The following is a 20,290-nucleotide window of genomic DNA, read 5'->3' as shown; positions in this document are numbered from 1 at the left end:
GTTTGCCTTCATGTGCATATTGATTAAATACTTCAGATTCAGTTTTAGGGATTGTGTTAAGTTCTATGTTATGTTAAGTCTAGATTGATTTAATTCCAAGTTCATTTGTTCCAATTGATTTCTAACTTTAGTCCTTCAGTAATCAGAAATAAGTTTGGGTACATTTGAAAGTCAGGTTTAAATTTTAAATCTTTGTTAAGGTTGAAAACAGATTTCAAATTTTAAAAGTTGTAATGCAATAGTGTTTGTGTTAGGAGGGCAATAATATTAAGGGTTTTCAGGGGCAATTTGGGATTGAAAAAGTTAAGTTAATATTTTAGTATTAGTGCTTTGTTAATGGGGGGTATTAACTAATACATTAATGGGGAACAAGAGGTAATGAGGGCTGAAAATCAGGCAAAAGGCTTCCTTAGTAGGATTTAAAGTAAAAAGAGCAGATTTTTAGTGGGGAATTCTGATTTTTTTGAAAGGAAAAAAGGCCGGGCAGATTGTATAAAAAGGGGAGCAGACTGAAAGAGAGAAAGGAGGGGAAATACTGGAAAAGGAGAGGAAAGAAATTCAAAAAAATATCAGAACTTTTAGATTAAGAGTTAAAGTGTTGAGTTTGAACTTTTGCACTAAGAGTTGTCAGGCTGCTGTTCCTAAGTATTTGTAAATCAGAAACTATTGTTTCCTTGCATCTGTTTGTGTTTCATTTTGGTACTGCTGGGTTTTCAGTTTCGTTTGAGCTGGGTTTACTGGTTGTTGTTGTACTGCTTGGTGCTGATTGTCGCTGTTGTTAGCTACTGGTCTACTGATCTTCACTTTCTTTTTCTGTTTCTACTATCAGGTACACTTTCAAATCATTGTGATGCGGCTGTTGTAGTGAAAACAAATACTCAAGTAGTCAAGTATTTAATTTGTATTTGCATGTTTAATAGTCAAATGATAGGCAGATGTATAATCTATCTTTGTAATTCAAATTAAGAACATGGACGATGGAATTCATATTTGGCTAGAACTATTTTCTTTGGATTATAAACTGTAATTTGTAAACTATTAATAGTTTTCCAGTGTATGTTTGTTAGAATTCTATTTCATTTCGAATTAAGTATATTGAGTTATTAGAATTAAACAAGTTTAGGTAATCCTAATTGGAGCCGGCATCAGTCTGAAGTAACAAGTTAATCGTGAACCTGCTGATAAACCTAGTTAAGGCATAAATTTGGACTAATTGTGTGAATTAGGTATTATTGTTTGGTTCAGGCAGCTCGTTTGTTTAAAAAGGGGATTTGTTTGGTTTGAAGGGATAATTGTTTGAATAGGTTTAGTTCTGCCAGTTTTAGGCAGAAATAAAAAGGCCATTAATTTTATAGAATCCGTAGGCTTGACATATTTGAAGCGCGATTCAATGTAGAAAGGATAAGAACCTTAATCCAATAGGTTATCCAAGTTAACGAGTTAGCTTCAACAAACTTTTGTATGCATCAGTAATTAAGGTGGGTTTAGTTTCAAATAGTTGAAAAGCATTTAGTCCCAATGAATCAATTCGTCTAACCATGCGAGTTTAATCTAGCTATAGGTTAATTAGTTTTTTTTTAATATGTTATTTGTCGATGTTGCATTTTATTTATAATTTCAATTTTAGTAATCTTCTCTTCCAATAACATTTGTCTTAATCTAGCAATTAATATGTCACGTTTTTTTAGCATGTAATTAACTAGGATCATTTTCTTTTATTTTAGAGAACAACCTAAATAGAAATGTAGTCGCTTTAGGACCTTTTCTTTTAAAAAGAATGAGATGAGCCTCGCCGAGTAAAAATATAAAAAATTGCGGGGCCCTCGGTAAATATTTACTTTAAAAATTGCTTAGACTTCGGAATGGACCGTTTAGCAAACTCTCACGGCCTTACCCAAAGTAAGTGATATGCTAGTCGCTTTAGGCGCGCCTTTAATAATTTAATTTTCTTAAAACTTGGGTGCACATTTATGTGACCCAAATCCAAATCTCAATAGAGTCGAAATATGTCGATAACCACGGGCACATTGATGTGACGTGGTTCGAGATATATTTCACGATGTTGCAATTCTCTATAAAAATAATAATAACAATAAAGCTGAAATTGCACTATAGTTTTTGAACATGTATTAGGATCAGATATTTTAGCCATTACAACAGTTTAAGCGACTGTGCTAGAACCACGGGATTCGGGGGTGCCTAACACCTTCCCTCGAGTCAACAGAATTCCTTACTTAGAATTTCTGGTTCGCAGACTTCATTTGGAAAGTCGAATATTTTCCTCGATTCGGGATTAAATTGGTGACTTGGGACACCATAAATCTCCCCAGTGGCGACTCTGAAATAAATAAACAAATCCCGTTTCGATTGTCCTTTAATTGGAAAAAACTTGTTCACCCCTCGCGGGGGCGGAAAAAGGAGGTGTGACAACGGTGGTAAAAGGAATGCTGAGAAATCCCACGTTTCGTGTCTCTCATCCTCGTTTTCAATTCTATCAGAAACTATAACTTTGCTCATCTTGTCTTCGCACCAATGCAACTGTTCATCATTCAGTTCACTTATTCTCAATACTTTTGACACCACTTTTAAGTCTATTAATCCCATTAATATCTTCATCTCTTCCTCTTCTTTTAATCTTCTTTTCTCCAAACTGCATTTCCCTGACCGACGCATATCTTTCACCCTTGACTTTTTCTGCACATCAAAATTATTTTAATTTTCAATTTGTTTTAACAAAAAAGAACAGATAATTAATATAGACATATATCTCAAAGCTCTTGTCACCGAGCTGCTCTCAAAAGTTGTTGTCTATGTAGATCCGAATTTCGACTCAGTGAGATTCGGGGTTTTTGCTCGATGGTGGATTCGCCGGAAATTAGGGTTTGTTCTTGAACAAAGACGAAGGAGTTTGGGGTTGAGCAAATTTATTTTTTGTTAATATATTTCAATGTATTTTCAACGTATCATGCTGTATTTTCATGTATTTCATTGTATTCATTGTATTTTTTTCATTGTAATTCAATGTATCTCGCTGAATTCAATGTATTTTATTGTATTCACTGTCTTTTCTTCATTGTATTTCAATGTATCCCGCTGTATTCTATGTATTTTATTGTATTCACTATCTCGTTATATGCCATGAATGTATTCATATGTTTTTTAATTAATATAATTTATGTATTCAGATGTATTATATAATTTATCTGAAGATTGCTATGTGTTTGGGGTATTTTTCGGTTGAGAATCTTTTTTATAACTGAAAATACAAATTTTATGTGTTATCATTGAGTTTGTTGAGTTATATTAGGAGTCTATTATGTTGATTGATTTACTTTCCATTTAAAAACAGTGTAATCCCCTGTTTCACGTCGTGAATACAGTCAAATACAGTTGAATACAATAATCTGTCCAGCTATAATCCCATGTTTTACGCCATGAATACAGTCGAATACACTCGAATACAACAACTGATTAGCTGGACTTCCCTGATTCATGCCTATTTTTGCTACTGTATTCATGAATACAATAGCTTAAATACATCTAATACATCTTATAACAACAGAAAACGTATCTACAATTCATAATATAGCAAATGGTAGCTATAGATAACTAATTACCACTAAAAGATAGTGTTTTATGAAAATTTCTCTTTCTGATTTCCACTTTCGTCCACTCCAAGTAAGATGGACAACAAAAGCTTGTATTGGGCCTCTCGTACTCCAGATATTGGGCCAAAAATGTACAAAACAAATCAGGGAATATTAAAGGGGAACTTACACAAATGTCTCAAATAAGTCTCAACTTACCAACCTCTAGCCATTAGTCATAAACTTACCAAAACTAGCCAAACACATATAAAAATTAAAAAACCAAATAAATAGGGTTATTTCTCTCGAAGAATCACTTGCAAAAAACTCCTTCTATATTTTTAAACGTGATTAGCAACATTAGATGCAAGACGGAAAGGAAATTTCATGGATGAGGTAGCGAATAAGGTGACGAAATACAAAAAAAATACAATATTCCAAAAATCTAAGCAAAGAATGAACTTTTTCAATGAGTATAGTTGAAATTCATTGAAAATATATAGATAAGTCAATATACAAAATTTAAGGAAGATTGAAGGTGATTTGGACTGGTTTTGTATCAAAACTCATAATTAAATCGAGTTCAAAAAATTCTTCTGCGACACATGTATCACGCATGTATCTCACACACAGATATACATGTGATACACAATTGATACAAATATGATAAATATGTGATACACAGTGTGATACACATATCATTTTTTTTCATGTTTAGTTTTTACTTCGAATTTTCAATTCAAACCACCTCAAAACTTCACCAAATCATCCCATAATTGAGATTCAAGCTCCTTAAGATGTACCTAATCTATTCTACCAATACTCACTCAAAAGAAAGCAAAAATTTGATCATTTGTTTTGCTACAAATAGCTAATTGGCTAATATTAGTAATATTTTATGAATTGACCAATTTTTGTAATGAGCTACTTATAAATGAACATAGCTTGTAGTTTCCCAATATTAAACCTGGTCTACTCTTTCGACATGTTTCCTTTTTTTTTGTTGTTGAAGAATTAATCCAAATAGCCGCCCATCTAATTTTTTGAACTAAAAGTAGCGGGCGAATATATAATATATGTATAATTAATGTATAATATGAGTACAAATATATATAATCAAAGTATAATAGAATCAAGGTATACCGGCTAGAAAAAGTAAATGGAAGACTGCAAAAGCAGAAGAAAGATTCTTTTTTCAATTGATACATGCTATTTCCCCAAACTTGATCCAGGAACTTCCACGAAAACTTGTCCCTGTAAAGACAAGTCTTCTCCAAATTCTGTTGCCAAGATCTAGCAGTTTGATGTATTTTCTTTTTCACATACACAGATGTACACGCAAAAAATATTACACATATATCTGCTCATACTTGGCTGAATTTTGCAGCCAAATGATCTTGATGAAAAAGAGCACATTAGAAGGCTATAGGACATAATGTGAAATATACAGGCACATGAAGTTAAGTGAAAACACATGTACTTGACTCATTGGTCATTTTGACAATTGGCGCATTATATTGTAAACCATTGTAAACCATCACACATCTATTGACAATTAGAGTTGTATAAATGATAACAAGTTTATATTTTTCAGTTTGATACAAGTTACAATACATCAAGAATCTATAAGGATATTCTGGTTGTTGTTCACTTCATCTTAGAAATACTATTGTATTGGGAAAAAACTGAGTTTATATTAAAGATGATGTGGCATGACATGTGGATTAATTAAATGGTCAAAGCGCAACAATTGACTAGGAGGCACGGATGGAGACAGCCACGGGAAGAAGAATTTAAATAGGCACGAGACGACGTATAGATACGAGTCTCGTACCAATTTAAATTATTTACAGCCAACGGATTAGAAGGCATTGAAGACAAAGATCTGATGACAGAAAGGAGTCCAAATTCATTATTAAATACTTGATACGTTACAAAATTGGTATTTAATAGGAATGATTGTATAACGGCTTATTTAATGTCATTTATTACTCATAATTATATCATTAAAGCTGATGCTTCATTCCTTTACCTAGAATTATCTATAAAAGGAAGAAGTATCATTATTTGTAAGGACACAGAATACTATTGAGAATTCATTGAAATACACAACTATTTGCTTTTTTACCATCATTCTCAAAAGTATTTTATTTTGTCTCCTGATTATCAGTAACCCGAATTTCTTTTTAGCTTTGACCAAAGACTCAGAATTTTGGTTAAACAAATTGGTTCTGTTACCGGGAATCTGATAATCTTTTCTTTTAAACTATATCTTATCTGTATTGTTTATCGTCACCATGTCAAACAACAACACCAACAACAACAGTAATAACACATTGGGAAACCATGAGAATAAAATACATCAAAATCAAGATGACGTGGTTCCCTCTCCTCTAAATTCACCACGTCAATCTCGTGAAGGCACTCCTGTTACTGAATCCTGTGCTGATCAACAAGAGCAATCTGAACATTTTGAAGGAGTTACAACTGAAGCTTTGCAAAAGCTAATTGATGCACAGGTCGGCAAAGCTCTTCAGACACTTGTTAGACGATTGCCTGCTGCGCCACCCACACCAACTCCTAATAATAATACATTGGAGAATCCCCGTTCTGGTCTTGATAATTCTGGAAATGGAGCAACCCCCAGTGAACCACAGGAAGGGGGGCCAGGTAATTTAAATAATTCGTATTTGCAAAATTTAGTACTAACCTTGCAGAAACAGCTTAAGGAACAAAATGAGTGTATTGAACAAATTCCTGGAGTTCTGCCTATAATAAAAGGAGTAGACATGGACAAATACTCACAACAACCATGGAAGCCTAGTGTTGCTCCCCTTCCAATTCCGAAAAAGTTCAAAATGCCTGACATCCCGAAATATGATGGTGCTACAGACCCACGTGACCACGTGACTGCATTTACAACAGGCGTAAAAGGCAACGACTTGACCAAACAAGAAATTGAATCAGTATTGGTCAAGAAATTTGGAGAAACACTCACCAAGGGTGCATTAACCTGGTATTCTCTTTTATCTGAAAATTCTATTAATTCTTTTGCTGAGCTTGCAGATTCATTTATTAAAGCACATTCGGGAGCACAAAAGGTTGAGAAAAGAATGGAAGATATTTTCAAAATCAAACAAGGGGATTCAGAGCTGCTTAGAAACTTTGTTGATAGATTCCAGCGTGAAAGAATGACTCTACCTCGTGTGCCTGACAATTGGGCTGCTATAGCCTTTGCAAGTAATTTAAATGACAAAAGTTCTGAAGCCACGAGACGACTCAAAGAAAGCCTTCGAGAATTTCCTGCAACCACGTGGAATGATGTTTACAACATGTATAGCACGAAGCTGCGAATTGAAGAAGATACCGTACCTAAACTTCATCATGAAGAAAGGGGCGGTACCTGAAGGTCAGAAACCGAAAAAAGATCAGGTAAAAACAGGTACGATCCATATATGGGACCTGCAGGAAAAGACCCACGGTCGAAACAAGATAGCCAGCAATATGATCAAAAATCGAGGAACCGGGATTCTGGCTCTTCTTCAAAATTCAGGAATGATCGGAACAGACAAGAATCACGAGATGATGACCGGAGTTTAAAGGCACGATTCGGCGGATATAATTTTAATGTCTCTACCTCCGAGATCGTAGCTGTTTTAAGAAGCATGGGAGATAAGGTACGGTGGCCAAAAGAGATGCGGTCAAATCCAAGTAGACGCAATCTGGAACATTGGTGCGAATTTCACAACGATCACGGGCATAAAACTTCAGAATGTAGATTCCTGCAGAGTGAAGTGGATCATTTATTGAAGCAAGGATACCTCACTGAGTTATTTAGTGAGAAAGGAAAACAAGCTTATATGAAAAACAGACAAGAGCCACCACAACCTCCTTCACCCAAGAGGACAGTGAATGTCATAAGCGGGGGAGAAGATATTCACGGCATAACCTACACATCCTCTAACAAGGTTTCTAAGGTAACGATTACACACGGGAAACGGGTGCGGAAGGTCCTTGAAAATGAAAGTATTTCGTTCGATGACGCAGATACCGAAGGGGTGACAACTCCACATAATGACGCACTGGTAATATCTTTACTTGTACATGATACTAATGTAAAACGAGTTTTGATTGATCCAGGGAGTTCTGTAAATATTATATTACTAAGGGTACTACGGGAAATGCAAGCTGAAGACAAAATGATACCCAAGGCGCACACCTTGTCAGGCTTCGACAATTCAAGTGTAGTAACAAAAGGTGAGGTATTTCTAACAACTTTTGCTATGGGTGTTGTGAAGGAAACTAAATTTCAGGTAGTTGATATGGAAATGGCCTACAATATGATCATGGGGAGACCATGGATACATGATATGGATGCTGTCCCATCAACTCTACATCAGGTTATTAAATTCCCATCACCATGGGGAATTTGCCAAATTCGTGGGGATCAGCAGATGGCTAGAAGTGTCAACGCTGTAACAAGTACGAGCACCGCAAATAAAGAAAAATAGCAATCACAGGAAACAGTTGAAGGTAAAAAAGATCAAACTTCAACTGAACGGGAAAAGACGGATTTGGACTCAAAACCTGACACAATTCAAGAACCTGAAGAAAATGAAAGCATCAAAACGACAATTGAAGAGCTTGAGGCAGTGATGTTATTTGATCAATGGCCTGAACGGAAGGTTTATGTCGGGGCCAATTTAAGCACGAACATGCGAGGTATGATAATCGACTTTTTAAAAGCTAACTTAGACTGCTTTGCTTGGTCCCACGCTGATATGACAGGGATACCACCAAATGTGATGACTCACAAACTCAATGAGGACCCTTCTTTCACACCAATAAAGCAAAAGAAACGGAAGCAAGGTGCCTTCAAGAACCAGGTGATTCAAGATGAAATCCAAAAATTATTAAAAATCGGATCAATCCGTGAGGTAAAATATCCTACTTGGTTAGCTAACACGGTGGTTGTACCCAAGAAAAATGGTAAGTGGCGTGTTTGTGTAAATTATACCGATTTAAATAAAGCCTGTCCAAAAGATTCCTTTCCCTTACCGCATATAGACCAACTAATTGATGCAACCGCAGGTCATGAACTTTTAAGTTTTTTAGATGCATACTTGGGATATAATCAAATTAAAATGGATCCTGGTGATGAAGAAAAAACTTCTTTCATCATAGACAGGGGGACTTACTGTTATAAAGTAATGCCCTTTGGCCTCAAAAATGCTGGGGCAACCTATCAAAGGTTGGTCACCAAAATATTCCAAGAACATTTAGGGAAAACAATGGAGGTATATATAGATGATATGCTCATCAAAACCCAGCAATCTCATGATCATATTTCTCATCTATCTGTTACTTTTGAAATTTTGCGAAAATTTAATATGAAACTCAACCCAGAAAAATGTGCATTTGGAGTTGCATCAGGTAAGTTTTTGGGGTTTCTTGTTTCTAATCGTGGTATCGAAGTGAATCCTTCTCAGATCAAAGCAATAGAAGAAATCCCTGCAATCCTTACTAATAAAAAGGAAGTACAAAGATTAACGGGAAGAATTGCAGCTTTGGGGAGATTTATTTCCAAATCCTCAGAAAGGTGTTTTAAGTTTTTCTCTGCACTTAAAAAACAAGATCATTTTGAATGGAATGAAGATTGTCAACAAGCCCTTAGAAATTTGAAAGCTTATTTGTCAAAACCACCGTTGTTGGCAAAACCAAAGGTGGGGGAAAAACTTCTCATTTATCTGGCCGTATCTGAAGTCGCAGTGAGTGCTGTTTTAGTCCGCGAGGACCAAGGTAAACAATCTCCTATTTATTATGTAAGTAAGTCCTTATTGGAAGCTGAGACACGATACCCACAGCTAGAAAAATTAGCATTAGCTTTGATCATGGCATCTAGAAAATTAAGACCTTATTTTCAATGTCATCCCATTGTTGTAGTTACTGCTTTTCCGCTTCGAAATATTTTGCATAAACACGAACTTTCAGGAAGATTAGCAAAATGGGCTATAGAACTAAGTGAATATGAAGTTATTTATCAACCCAGGACCGCTATAAAGTCTCAAGTACTAGCTGATTTCGTGGCTGATTTTAGTCAGGGGATGCATTTAGAAGCAGAAAAAGAATTACTAGTTTTTAATGGTGTGAACCCGGGGACTTGGGTTTTATTCACTGACGGTTCATCTAATGTAAAAGGGGCAGGCCTAGGAATAGTCCTCGTACCACCTGCGGGTGAAACCATTAGACAGGCTATAAAATGTCATTCTATAACTAACAATGAAGCAGAGTATGAGGCTGTAATTGCAGGTTTAGAATTGGCACGAGAACTCGGCATAACACAGATTATAATCAAGAGTGATTCTCAACTCGTGGTTAATCAGATGCTGGGGACTTATACAGCCAGAGAGTCACGAATGCAAGAATACCTCGCAAAGGTACGGGAGTTAATAAAGCAATTCCAAACTTGGAAAGTAGTGCAGATCCCAAGAGATCAGAATGTAGAGGCAGATGCTTTAGCAAATCTCGCATCCGCAGCAGACGTGGCAAATAATACAGATGCTTCAGTCATACATCTATTTCATTCCGTTCTTGAATCTGATAAAAACGAGGTAAATTTTAATCATCTAACATGGGATTGGAGAAACGAAATTGTTGCCTTTTTACAGCACGGTACCGTGCCTAATGACAAAGGAAAGGCTCACGCGCTTCGCAAAAAAGCTGCACGATATTGTTTATATCAAGGAAATATTTATCGAAAGATGTTCGGCAGACCACTAGCAAGGTGTCTCGGACCCTCTCAAACCGAATATGTCATGGGAGAAGTACATGAAGGACATTTTGGGAATCACGCAGGAGGACGGTCACTGGTAAGAACGTTAATTCGCACAGGATATTATTGGCCTAAGATGGAAGAAGAGGCAACCAGTTTCGTGTCCAAATGTGATAAATGTCAAAGATACGACAATAATATGCACAGACCAGCTGAGTTACTACATCCTGTTATAGCCCCATGGCCCTTTATGAAATGGGGAATGGATATCGTAGGTCCACTTCCACAAGCAAAAGGTCAGGTAAAATTTCTACTTGTACTTACAGATTATTTCACTAAATGGGTAGAAGCAGGGGCATTTAAACAGGTACGAGAAAAAGAAGTTAAAGACTTCATATGGCGAAATATAATATGCCGCTTTGGAGTACCAAAGGAGATTGTGTGTGACAATGGACCACAATTCATTGGAGCTCAAATCACAGAATTTCTTCGAAGTTGGCAGATCAAAAGAATAACGTCTACGCCATATCATCCAGTAGGGAATGGACAAGCAAAATCTACTAACAAAGTCATTATCAATAACTTGAAAAAGAGGTTACAAGATTCAAAAGGTAATTGGCCTGAGGTGTTACCTGGAGTATTATGGGCTTATCGTACAACGACCAAAACAGGCACTGGAGAAACACCATTTTCAATGGTTTATGGTACGGAAGCCTTAATTCCAGTTGAAATAGGTGAGCCAAGCACACGATACGATCAGGCAATGGAGGAATCTAATAATGAAGAGATGCGGGTTAGCCTAGATTTACTTGAAGGAAGAAGAGAAACTGCTTTGATAAGGATGGCAGCACAAAAGCAAGTAATAAAACGATATTACAATAGGAAAGCACGCCTCAGATTTTTCAAAATTGGGGACTTCGTGCTTAAAAAGGTGTTCCAATCTGCAAAGGCTGCTAACTCAGGAAAGTTAAGTCCAACATGGGAAGGACCGTACAAAGTCCGTGGCATTGCGGGAAAAGGAGCATACCAGTTGGAGACAATGGATGGTAAAGTGTTACCCTCACATTGGAATGCTGTCCACTTAAAAAGATATTACTTTTGAGAAAGTACCTACGGTCAGGTATCATCATGTTAAAATTTCTCTATTAGTTTATTAATATTTTACTAACAATTTTAGATGCTAGGCAAAATATCCTAACTCGTGCCAAATGATGAGTCACAACCTGCAAGGCAAAATGGAGTATTCTTAAATTCCTAGCCCAGGGTTACAATTAATCTGATGGAAATACACACGAGTTAGGCGGTCTTCATCTACAATCGCACCTTCGGGTCCCGCATATCTTTCTGTTTCAGGAAAAAGGGCCAAAGTAAAAGAAATAAACAAGTGCTCGAGGCTTCATACTTCACCGCTCAAACACTTGGGGGACTACAATACTGTACACAGATACGTGTAGAAATGCAGATACGAATATCGAACGATAGAAGTCAAGTGTTGAGAAAAAATTATGAAGTCTTCAGCATTCATGAGAACAACAGAGTCATCTCTCAAACTCATAAACAAAGTCACATCTCAAACCCTTCTTAATATGTAAACATAGGGTCATGACTATGTACTGAAACATGTTATGAAGAAAAACCTTGTTTATTTTATGTTATGTACAAATCTGTTACAAGAAAAATAGTTACGAGAAAGTTGTAGATGTATTGTAATACATGTAACAGTCAAACACTTGTTAAAAGTTTATGAATAAAAACTTGCCAAAGTTGTTTCATACAAAACGTGTGTTTTCCTATTTCTTTCATCGTATTATAACACCATTATGAAGTTGAGACGTCTTCTTCATTAAGTGTCGATAAAATAAAAGGGCCCTCTTTTATAAGCCTCATGTTGATATTCCATGAGAAGAATCGTAAAGCATTTTAAAAGGATAAAAATGCTAAGCTATTCCGTGAGTCCTAGATAAATAGGCAAGAATAGAATATGCAGAAGTACCGATAAAACTTCTTTTTTAAACAAAAAACTAAGTACAAACATAGTCAACTAAGCATTTGTTTTTTTTTACAAATGCCCCATTATGTTAACTGGGGACTTCATCAAAAGATCCTTTACAGCAATTTCATTTTTAGCTAGTCACTGAAGGGTTTGGAGCATCAGAAGTTTCACCCTCGGAAGGAGGAATTGTAATCCCAATTGTTGCAGTAGTCACTTCTTCATTTAAAAGTTCTTCTGTTCCAGGAACTTCAAGTGCAGGAGAAGGAGTATCAGTAGACTGTTGGCTTTTCTCGATGGTATCTACGACTTTGGCCAGTTCAGACTGCAAGTCAAAACCTTCTTGAGCAGCTTCCGTCAAAGCATCACGACGAGATTTCAGGAAAGCCCAACTCACCTCTATGTTGAAGTTTTCCTCCAGCAGTCCATATTCCTTTTCCCACATAGCAAGATCATTTTTTAAGATTTGGTGCTCAGCTAAATGGGAATCAAGGGAAGCTTCAAGAGAGGCATGAGAAATCTTCAAGGCATGAATCTCGTCAGAAGAGGTCTGTAAGTCAGCCTGAGCTTGAGTCAAGCTTTGCACTAACTCTCCTGCATACTCTTCCTTCTTAGCCAAAAGTGCCTTCAGCTCCCTAATTTCTTCACTAGCCTTGGATAATTGTTCTGACAAAGAGCATTCCAAAAGCTCTTTGTCTCTTTTCAATTGGCTTGAAGAAGCTTTGGCAGTTGCCAGTTCAGAAGTTAAACCACGGTTTTGCTGCTCCAGGAGATTTTTATTTTCTTGCAACTCCTCTATGGTCCCTTGAGCATTCTCAAACTGTTCCTTCCAATTGGTTGCTTCAAGCTGGGCTCCCCTAGCTATTTCTTCGGCCTCGTGGACAGTCTTTTCAGACTCACGGTCTTTTCTTTCCAGAAGGGAAATTCTTCCCATTAATTCCGTGCCAATAAGGTTAGCCTACAGAGACAACTCATAGAAATGAGAGATTGAAGATAATTAAAAAAAAACTTGTTGGTAAGAAGAGAAAATACCTTCAAAGTAGAATGAACTATGTCATTCATCAGAGTTAAGCAGCTATGACTCTCCATCTTCTTCTTCTCGATATCTCCAATTAGGGGCTCGAGCCAAACATCGGCTCTACCAGTCTTCCTCAAGAGGCTATGATTGGCAGGAACTTCCAGAGTAACACTTCTCATAGTCATACTTCCACTGCTAGAACCCGTCTCTGTACGATGAACAGAGGGAAGAGGAGCAATGGAAGGAATGGAAGGAGAAAATGAAGAAACAGGAATGGAAGGAGAAGATGTAGAAACCAACGCAGGAGCGGAAGCAGGTGCAGTAGAAACAGCCAAGGGAACGGACATAGGAGCGGTAGAAACTGGCAAAAGAACGGAAGTCGTCAAAGCTGGTAAAGAAATACTTACGGTTGGCAGAGGAATGGAGGAAATAAGAACAAATGAGGAAAGAGGAGCTTCATCAAAAACAGGGCCGAGCTCGCCACTCCCGAAACCACTGTCAAAAAGATGCTGAATTGACTCATTATTATCTCTTGGTTCGGTGTCCTCGTCAGAATGAATCAAAACAGGCTCGGTGGTGGAGGTTCGAGCAGGAGTGTTTTCAATTTCATCATCAATGATTATTCGCCTCCTGACCCTTGGCCTGGTAATTAGGGAGGTACCCTCCTCTTCTTCTTCAGAACTTTCCTTTATAGCTTTCCTTTTTGGCAGCAAGGCTCGAGCCTTATCCAAATCAAGAGCAGCATTCGCAGACATGCGAATGGCCATAGCTACTTCAGCCGTCATTCCTCTAATGCCAAATCCTGATTAAAGGATGGATATACATGATCAAAGTTGAGGAAAAAATGCTTAACATGTAAAAAAAATATATATAAAAAGGGGGATACCATGTGTTTTGACCTTCCAGCCATGTAAGGAAGAAATTGATTTCCAAGTTCTTTGCTCCCTAGAAGCAATCTTCAAAAGTGAGTCTACCCAACCACGGAAGTTGGGAATAGGTTCCACATCTCCCATGGTTGCTACAAAAAACCAAGAAGAGACAAGGTTAAAAACAAAATTTCTTTTGAAATTCTCAAAAGTAGGTACGGTAAATAAAAGAAACCTACGTTCAAAATTCCACTTCTCAGGGAAGGGAATATTTGTTTCGCCAATAAAGCCCACCATACGAACAACAACGTAACGGATATTCCATCCACGATCTTTGTCATCTTCAGGATTTACCAAAACTTTTTTGCTCCTTGCAGTTAAGGTAAAAACCCCATGGCGTATTAAGTTAGGATGGTACAGATGAATGCGGTGAGAAAAGGTGAAATTGACATTGGCTTTGGAGGATAAATATCTCAAACAAGCCACTGTTCTCCACACTAATGGACCGATTTGGGCCAAACAAATTGTAAAGAAACGACAAAAATCGAGAATAACTGGGTCAATCGGAGGATTAAAACCTAAAGTGAAGGGGTAAGTATAAACAGAAGAATACCCACTTCTAAAAGAGGAAATTCTTTGATTTGGGGGGGGGGGAATTGACATTCGGAGACTATCCTTCCAGTTACAATCTTTTCTTATGGTGGGGATTGTAAGCTCGGTTACTATTGTGGGGTAAGTATAGGCTTTTTCTAAATTTGCAACTTGTTTTTGAAGAGACGTTTTGTCACTTTCAAAAGACAAATCGCTGGGAACTATTTCATCAACTGAGGGTTCTTGAGAAGAATCAAGAATTTCCCTACTTTTAGAAGAAGGGGCCTTTGGGATAGAACTCCTTGAAGAAGAACCAGAGGAGCCGCCTCGAGTAGATTCTAACCCTGTTCGAAGCCTACCTCCTCCGCCTCTTCTGTGTCTAACAGGGGCGTTGGGGAATTGATCTAGAATTGGAACTTTTTTACGGTTAGGGTTTGAAGAAGACATTGTTAAGAAGGAAGTGTGTGCTGAAGATTTGTGAAGAAGACAAAGGAAGAAAAAATTATGTGTAAAATGGGAACCGTCAACCTTAGAAGTGTAATGATGGAAAACCTATAATAAAGGCAGCTATCACTTCGTAAATAGTGAGAATGAAGAAGTCTCGAAAAAGGGTGTGAATAGCGGAATCAATTAGAAAATGACACATAGGCATAACATTAAATGGAAAAGACTACTGAGGCGTTAATACTGTCATGAGCATTAATTGTGGCAAAAATCCCTTTTTCATGAAGATCCACTTCCCAATTATTTAATTGATAAATAAATGGAAAGTGGGGGGACTATCTGTATTGGAAAAAAACTGAGTTTATATTAAAGATGATGTAGCATGACACGTGGATTAATTAAATGATCAAAGCGCAACAATTGACTAGGAGGCACGGATGGAGACAACCACGGGAAGAAGAATTTAAATAGGCACGAGACGACGTATAGATACGAGTCTCGTACCAATTTAAATTATTTACAGCCAACGGATTAGAAGGCATTGAAGACAAAGATCTGATGACAGAAAGGAGTCCAAATTCATTATTAAATACTTGATACGTTACAAAATTGGTATTTAATAGGAATGATTGTATAACGGCTTATTTAATGTCATTTATTACTCATAATTATATCATTAAAGCTGAGGCTTCATTCCTTTACCTAGAATTATCTATAAAAGGAAGAAGTATCATCATTTGTAAGGACACGGAATACTATTGAGAATTCATTGAAATACACAACTATTTGCTTTTTTACCATCATTCTCAAAAGTATTTTATTTTGTCTCCTGATTATCAGTAACCCGAATTTCTTTTTAGCTTTGACCAAAGACTCAGATTTTTTGTTAAACAACTATAAATCTTAAAAATCTGTCTTTTAAATACAAATTATAATATGATACAATACACCCTGATCAAGAATGCTCAGGAGTTTGTCTAGCAAATTTGCTTTCCGTCTACCGTGCAGCTTGTATCTACGATATAATCCATCATAAGCTTTTTATTAGAATCATCCACCATCTGCAAAATCCACAGATGCAGCATATACAACTAAGACACAGAATAGAAGTGGCTACAGGTTAAAGTAGAGTGATCATTAAAAAAATCATATGCACGTCAGTGAATATAAGATATCTTTTACCTTCGATGCTAAGCGCTGCAAGTTATCCCATTCAAAATCTTCCTTACAATATGCTGATCGAACCTTTACGAAGATATATCTAAATCAGTTTGCTGTCATTAATTGCTATCATGAACAAACTAGGGAGAACAAAAGAGGCCAGAGAGTAAGCCAACCTCTAAGATGCGCAAAGCTGGAAGGAGACACCAAGTTCCCATACATTTAAGAAAAAAGGTTAGGACTTCGACACGTTGTATAAAACTTGGCAAGAAAAATTACGCAGTTGATAAAGTTTTAATTGCAGAAACAGACTTGGATGTGTTAGAAATTACAACACCCTTTTGGGATGTGATTGAATATCTTAAGAAATGACCACTTTCTGTTCCTATCAAGTTATAAATTATAAGTAATATTAGACAGGAAAACAAGAATCGTAGGGAGCAAATAAAATTTGGAAATTGTTGATGTACCTAGATTTTTATGTCTTGGGGATTCCCTCATCAAATCCGCGCAAAACTTATCCCCATCATTCAATGGATGTCTATCCAGAAACTCCCTCAGCTCCTCGTACGCCTCAGGATTGTAGCTCTGCCATGTGAAATTTTTGTTAATGACTAGTTTTAAGGGGATTTAACTTATAGGCAGTGTAAAGAATTTTTACTATTAGTGCATTTTAATCTGTTTTAGTAGGAAATCTGTCTTATTTTTCAGGTTACTAATCCAACTTTTTATGGATAATGTCATCTTTTGTGTGATCAGTTAGTGTAAAAATTTATTTGTATGTCTGTGCATCGAAATTAAAATCTAGAAAACAACCTATACTTCACCTTTGTTCTATATCCTTGTATCTATATGTAGGCATACAGAGACATGCTTATGAGATGCATTGCTCTACAACTATTTGCTAAGTAGGAGGACGCACTGAACCTGAAGCTGTGCAGCAACAATTTTAACAGCAATATAGTTGAAAAAGTCGTGTAGATGTTTGGCTGCTGTGGATTCTGGTGACGTGCCAAATCCTGCATAAGTCAACATAAATCTTAGTATATCAAGGTGTAAACAGGCGAACACGAACACTACAGTTATTAAACAAATGCTTGAATCTGAAAATTGCAACACAAAAAAAGATAACTATACTGATTACACACCAGGAACATACATCTTGTGACACTGGAAACGGGTAGGTTGGGAAGTTCTCTGCATCCATGGCTTGAATGGGTAAGCTCTATTTTCTGTTTGAAATCTTGGGGGAAATAAAGAGAGCTGTGAAAATATGGTTGCTGTCGAGTACTCCATTGACACCAGTTGTGCTAGATTGTTTGTTTGGTAAGTACAGAGTACTAAAGCGTTGAATGAGCTGATTTTCAATTGGCAGTGGTCCTAATGAAAAAAATCCTAGAAAAAAGAAAATAAGGGAAGAAAATATCTCTGGTCCATTGCATAAATATCTCTAGCCATATTGCGAAGAGGAACTGTGGATCCCACTCTATCCAAAGCATAAGCCATATTGCCATGTTAATAAACTAGAGCCAAGTGAAAAGAGGTCTTATGACTTTTAAGTCAAAGTAAAGTCAACGTTATCGACTAGGGATTTGTCTCTCTATATCATATAAGTTCTTGGGATGTTGGTCGAAGGGAGCAAATAATACACTGGTGCGGAACTACATCTTAAATACTTACTCGCATTGTATTTATGTCAATCCATTAAGCACATGACATATGTCTTCACAAATATAATTATCATTATGTTACGATCCCAAATATCCGATCGTAAAAGCGCCTTTCACATTACTAGAAAAGCTAATCCAAACCATTAACTACAACAAATTCCTTTTATAAAACCGTTTTCTAACAGAGGTTTAAATACTAAATTTTTTCATAATAAGCGTTTAAAACACAATCATATATGCGGAAGTCAAATAAACATGAAAACTACACAGCCTCAAATATTTGGTGTCACGAGTCTAGATCCTCTACTACATAACTGACTGTCTGACATGACATAAGTCTAGAAAATGCGGAAAAGAACAAGATAAGAAGGAGAAAACAGGGTTGCGGACGCCATTCAGCTACCTTGAAATCTTCAGCAACCTCTGGATCATCTGAGGACCCTCACTCTGCCACTCGGGCACCTGGATCTGCACACAAGGTGTAGGGAGTAACATGAGTACGCCAACTCAGTAAGTAACTAAAGTAAATAAGGTCTGAAAGCAGTGACGAGCAGTTAAAAATCATATAACTAAATAAGCAACAGGATAACAGGTTAACTTCACAGTTTAAAAACCAGTTCAGACGTAAAATCATCTATTTAAGTTTAAAAACACTTGAAATCATATACTTAGCAAGTTTTCAACGGAGGCTATTTTTAAAAGAAGAGTGAAATCAGTGAAAATATCAAAACTGGGCCCCTCGGGCAAGGTATCACTCAGAATATGGCCTCTCGGGCAGCCTCTCAGTCACTCGTGACTCACTCTCGTCACTCAGTACTTACTCTCAATACTCAGGCTCATTAATGTCTCATAATAATAGAAATCATAGTAATCGCTGCGGCGTGCAGCCCGATCCATAATTTATAGTCGACTACGCTCACTGGGGGTGTACAGACTCCGAAGGGGCTCCTACAACCCAAGCGTCATATCGCTGCGACGCGCAACCCGATCCAATATATATATCGTTGCGGCGTGCAGCCCGATCCAGTAAAGATATCACCGCGGTGTGCAACCCGATCCATATAGGTATCGCTGCGGCGTGCAGTCCGATCCATAATATATACATATAATACCCTCACTATTAGGTTCTCAACCTCTCTCAGTCATTAACCTCACAGCCTCTCGGGCACAACAGTAGAAATTAGGGAACTCAGCCCAAACAGGCCTCACAATTAGAAGTGGAATGATAAAACCAGTTTTAAATATTTAAACAGGTAAAACATGACTGAGTATATGTTTTCAACAAGTAAAGTGAGGAAAAACAGTAAAAATGCCCCTAAGGGTCTCAACAGGTCGGCACAAAGCCCCAAATATGACATACAACCCATAATACAGTATAAATAACTAAAGTACAGAATAATATAAGATTCCAAATCAAATATGCGGCTTAATAGTCGCTACGGGACGGACCAAGTCACAATCCCTACCGGTGCACGCCCGGATGCTATCACCTAGCATGTGTGTCACCGCATTTATCAAAACAAGTCAAATACCGGGTTTGTACCCTCAGTTCCAGATTTATAATGGTTACTTACCTTAAATCGGTAAAAATACTACTCTGCGACGCCTTTGACCCTCCACTCGCGTCGAATCTATCCAAAATCAGAATCACGGCATCAAAATATGCTAAGAGAACGAAGCCCAAGCGAAAACAATCAAATAATATCAAAATCCCGAAATTGGCCAAATCCGACCCCGGGCCCACATCTCGAAACTCGATAAAAATTACATCAACGAAATCTTTATCCTCCCACGAGTCCATACATACCAAGAACACTGAAATCGGAGTCCAAATGACCCCTCAAATTCTCATTTAAAGTCTCTTAATCTCAAGCCCTAATTCCTCAATTTTAGACTTAGATTCTATGATTTATTAGGTAGATTTCACAATAGAATCGAGTTTTAAGTCCAAAATTTTTACCTCCAAGTGATTCCCCTTGAATCCCTCTTCAATCTCCTTCAAATAGCTCCACAAACGACCAACAATGGAAGAAATAAACCCCAAATTCGCGAACAAGACGACCTTTTAAACCTTTTGCCCAGACCTAAAAATCCTTCTTCGCGAACGCGGTAAAAGCCTCGCGTTCGCGAAGCACAAAAATAACCTTGACCAAATTCCTCTTTCGCGATCGCGACCACCACATCGCGAACG

General features: G+C 37.2%; 1 protein-coding gene across 1 annotated transcript; it reads right to left on the bottom strand.

Moving 5' to 3' along the window:
- Positions 1–16,169: 16,169 nt before the first annotated feature.
- LOC107827278 (chaperonin-like RBCX protein 1, chloroplastic) lies at positions 16,170–17,835 on the bottom strand. The gene is made up of 6 exons (XM_016654374.2): positions 17,578–17,835; positions 17,357–17,448; positions 16,900–17,017; positions 16,606–16,622; positions 16,451–16,513; positions 16,170–16,329 (listed from the first exon to the last, which is right to left on the bottom strand). Exons 1-6 carry the CDS (start codon positions 17,723–17,725, stop codon positions 16,246–16,248), a joined length of 522 nt encoding a protein of 173 aa, XP_016509860.1. The 5' UTR covers positions 17,726–17,835; the 3' UTR covers positions 16,170–16,245.
- Between the last annotated feature and the right edge of the window lie 2,455 nt (positions 17,836–20,290).

Source organism: Nicotiana tabacum, chromosome 3 (assembly GCF_000715075.1).
Source record: "Nicotiana tabacum cultivar K326 chromosome 3, ASM71507v2, whole genome shotgun sequence".
Lineage (NCBI taxonomy): Eukaryota > Viridiplantae > Streptophyta > Magnoliopsida > Solanales > Solanaceae > Nicotiana > Nicotiana tabacum.
The sequence above is the reverse complement of the archived record's forward strand: the minus strand, read 5'-3'. Positions and strand labels throughout refer to the sequence as shown.